This window comes from Abrus precatorius, unplaced genomic scaffold (assembly GCF_003935025.1).
Source record: "Abrus precatorius isolate BTA unplaced genomic scaffold, Abrus_2018 Scaffold3, whole genome shotgun sequence".
Classification (NCBI taxonomy): domain Eukaryota; kingdom Viridiplantae; phylum Streptophyta; class Magnoliopsida; order Fabales; family Fabaceae; genus Abrus; species Abrus precatorius.
In genome coordinates, this window is record NW_020874373.1 from 21010451 (window position 1) to 21012699 (window position 2249).

Below are 2249 nucleotides of genomic sequence, written 5' to 3' on the forward strand. Positions count from 1 at the left end.
TCCCCCTTTTTTGGTTTTCTTTATATTCTCCTTGCTGTTGATTATGTATCAAAATGGGTGGAAGCTAAAGCCACCAGGACTAATGATGCCAAGGTTGTTACAGATTTTGTCCGTGGCAACTTATTTTGCAGGTTTGGAATTCCTAGGGCCATCATTAGTGATCAAGGAAGTCATTTCTGCAACAGGACAATGGAAGTCTTGTTAAAGAAATACGGGGTTGTCCATAAGGTTTCCACCGCTTACCACCCACAGACCAATGGGCAGGCTAAACTCTCTAATAGGGAGATAAAGAAAATACTTGAGAGAGTGGTTTAGCCCCATAGAAAAGATTGGAGCCGCAGGTTTGATGATGCTTTGTGGGCACACAGGACAGCATTTAAAACACCCTTGGGAATGTCACCATACAGGGTGGTTTATGGGAAAGCCTGCCATCTACCGGTTGAGGTAGAACACAAAGTATACTGGGCGGTGAAGCTGTGCAATATGCATTATGACTTGGCTGGGGAACAGAGAAAGTTGCAACTGCAAGAGTTAGAGGAATTGCGCCTTGAAGCTTATAAGAACTCCAGAATCTACAAGGAAAAGACTAAGCATTACCATGATAAGAGAATTTCAAGCAAGGAATTCTGCACTAATCAAAAGGTCCTTTTATTCAATTCCCGTTTGAAACTCATGCCTGGGAAACTCAAGTCAAGGTGGATTGGACCATTCACAATTACCAAGGTATTTCCTAATGGTGCAGTGGAAATCAAAAGTTATTCCACCAGCAAAAGTTTCACAGTGAATGGACATCGCCTGAAACAATTTTTGGAGAATTCAGTTTCATTGAAGGAGGTTGAAGAGGTGGATGTGTACTATCCTATCATTTCCTTCAACCAAGGCCCCTGTCATGACTAAATCACTTCACACGTCAAGCTAGTGATGTTAAAGAAGCGCTCTGAGAGGCAACTCACAAGTGAATAAACAATTTTGTCTTTCCCTCACTTCCCTTTTACATTCCTTCAATTATATTTTTGTCTTCATTTGAGGTGTAATGAGCTAAGAAATTTCTGATATGCTTCAATTTTGTGTAAATAATTCCTTGTGGATTCACAATTTTGTAGGAATTCTAGCAGCAGCACCACTTTGGGCACTCATTCTTGCTAGGTACAATTCATCCTTGGTGAAAGTGGCCATTCTCATAAGCTATAGTGACTACTTTGACTCAAGGTAAGCAATTCCTTCTCTGTAGTTCCCACTTTTAAGAGTGGGAGTGTCCACTTTGGCGCCCAGGAGCTCAATCATTTGCGCGTGGACACTTTAGAAACTAATAGTGGCCACGCATAAATCTCCTTACGTTTTAGCCTCTCTGGATTTCCCACTTTCCCAACCAAAAGTGGCCACACGCAAATGAAGTGCAATTTAACTCACTGTAGTTCCCACTTTAGCAATCAAGAGTGGCCACGCGCAAATTGGAATGCAATTTAGCCTTTCTTGTGTTCCCACTTTTCTTGTTTGGAGTAGGCACGCCTACACCCCATTTGCACTATTCCCCTTGGGCCCAACCCAAATTAGCCACTAATTCCTTTGAAAGTAGACACGCTCACCAATTTCACACAATCCTCACCTCACATGACGCCCAGCACGCACCCACTTTCATGTCCCAATTTCACACACCCACTCACACCCATTCACACCCACTCACTCCTAGTCCCAAGACGCACCTTCCCTCACAACACCAACGGCTTCAAGCAAGGTAATTCTCTCAATTTCTCTCCATTCATGGTTAGGGTTCTTAGATTCCCCAATTTTTTATTTTTTATTTTTTATTGAAATTGAGGTGTAATTCTTGTGTAATTGAGCATTCTTACATGAATTAGAGAGGGTGAGGTCCCTAAATTGCACCTAATGGGGTGTATTATTCCCATCCAATTGGGCGTTCCCACTTTTGTCCCCAATAGTGGCCACGCCCACTTCATCTTTGCCATGACTCCCATTTGTTGTTTTTGTTATGCTCTCCTCCTCATTTTTATGCTCTAAACATGCCAATAATGCTATTAAACTTCTTGTTCATGTATGTTAGTGCCTGAATTTGGTTCGTGCCCATTTCCATTTAGTTTTGGCCCCTCCATTTTGTTGTTTTGCTTCTCAATTCCATGCCATTTTACTTTTGCTGCACTTGCTCCTCATGCACATTACATAATTAACCATGATTGTTGATATTTCTGGGTGTTGAACATGCTTTTCGTGACTTTAATTTCACTAATTGC

General features: G+C 41.8%; 1 protein-coding gene across 1 annotated transcript; it reads left to right on the plus strand.

Annotated features, from left to right (window-relative positions):
- The first annotated feature begins 393 nt into the window (after positions 1 to 393).
- On the plus strand, positions 394 to 897 carry LOC113862327. The gene has a single exon (XM_027495417.1). It carries the CDS (start codon positions 394 to 396, stop codon positions 895 to 897), a length of 504 nt encoding a protein of 167 aa, XP_027351218.1.
- The last annotated feature ends 1352 nt before the right edge of the window (positions 898 to 2249 follow it).

Excerpts from the sequence above, each read along its gene's own strand:
- LOC113862327 (XM_027495417.1), top strand. The coding sequence starts at position 394 with ATGTCACCATACAGGGTGGTTTATGGGAAAGCCTGCCATCTACCGGTT.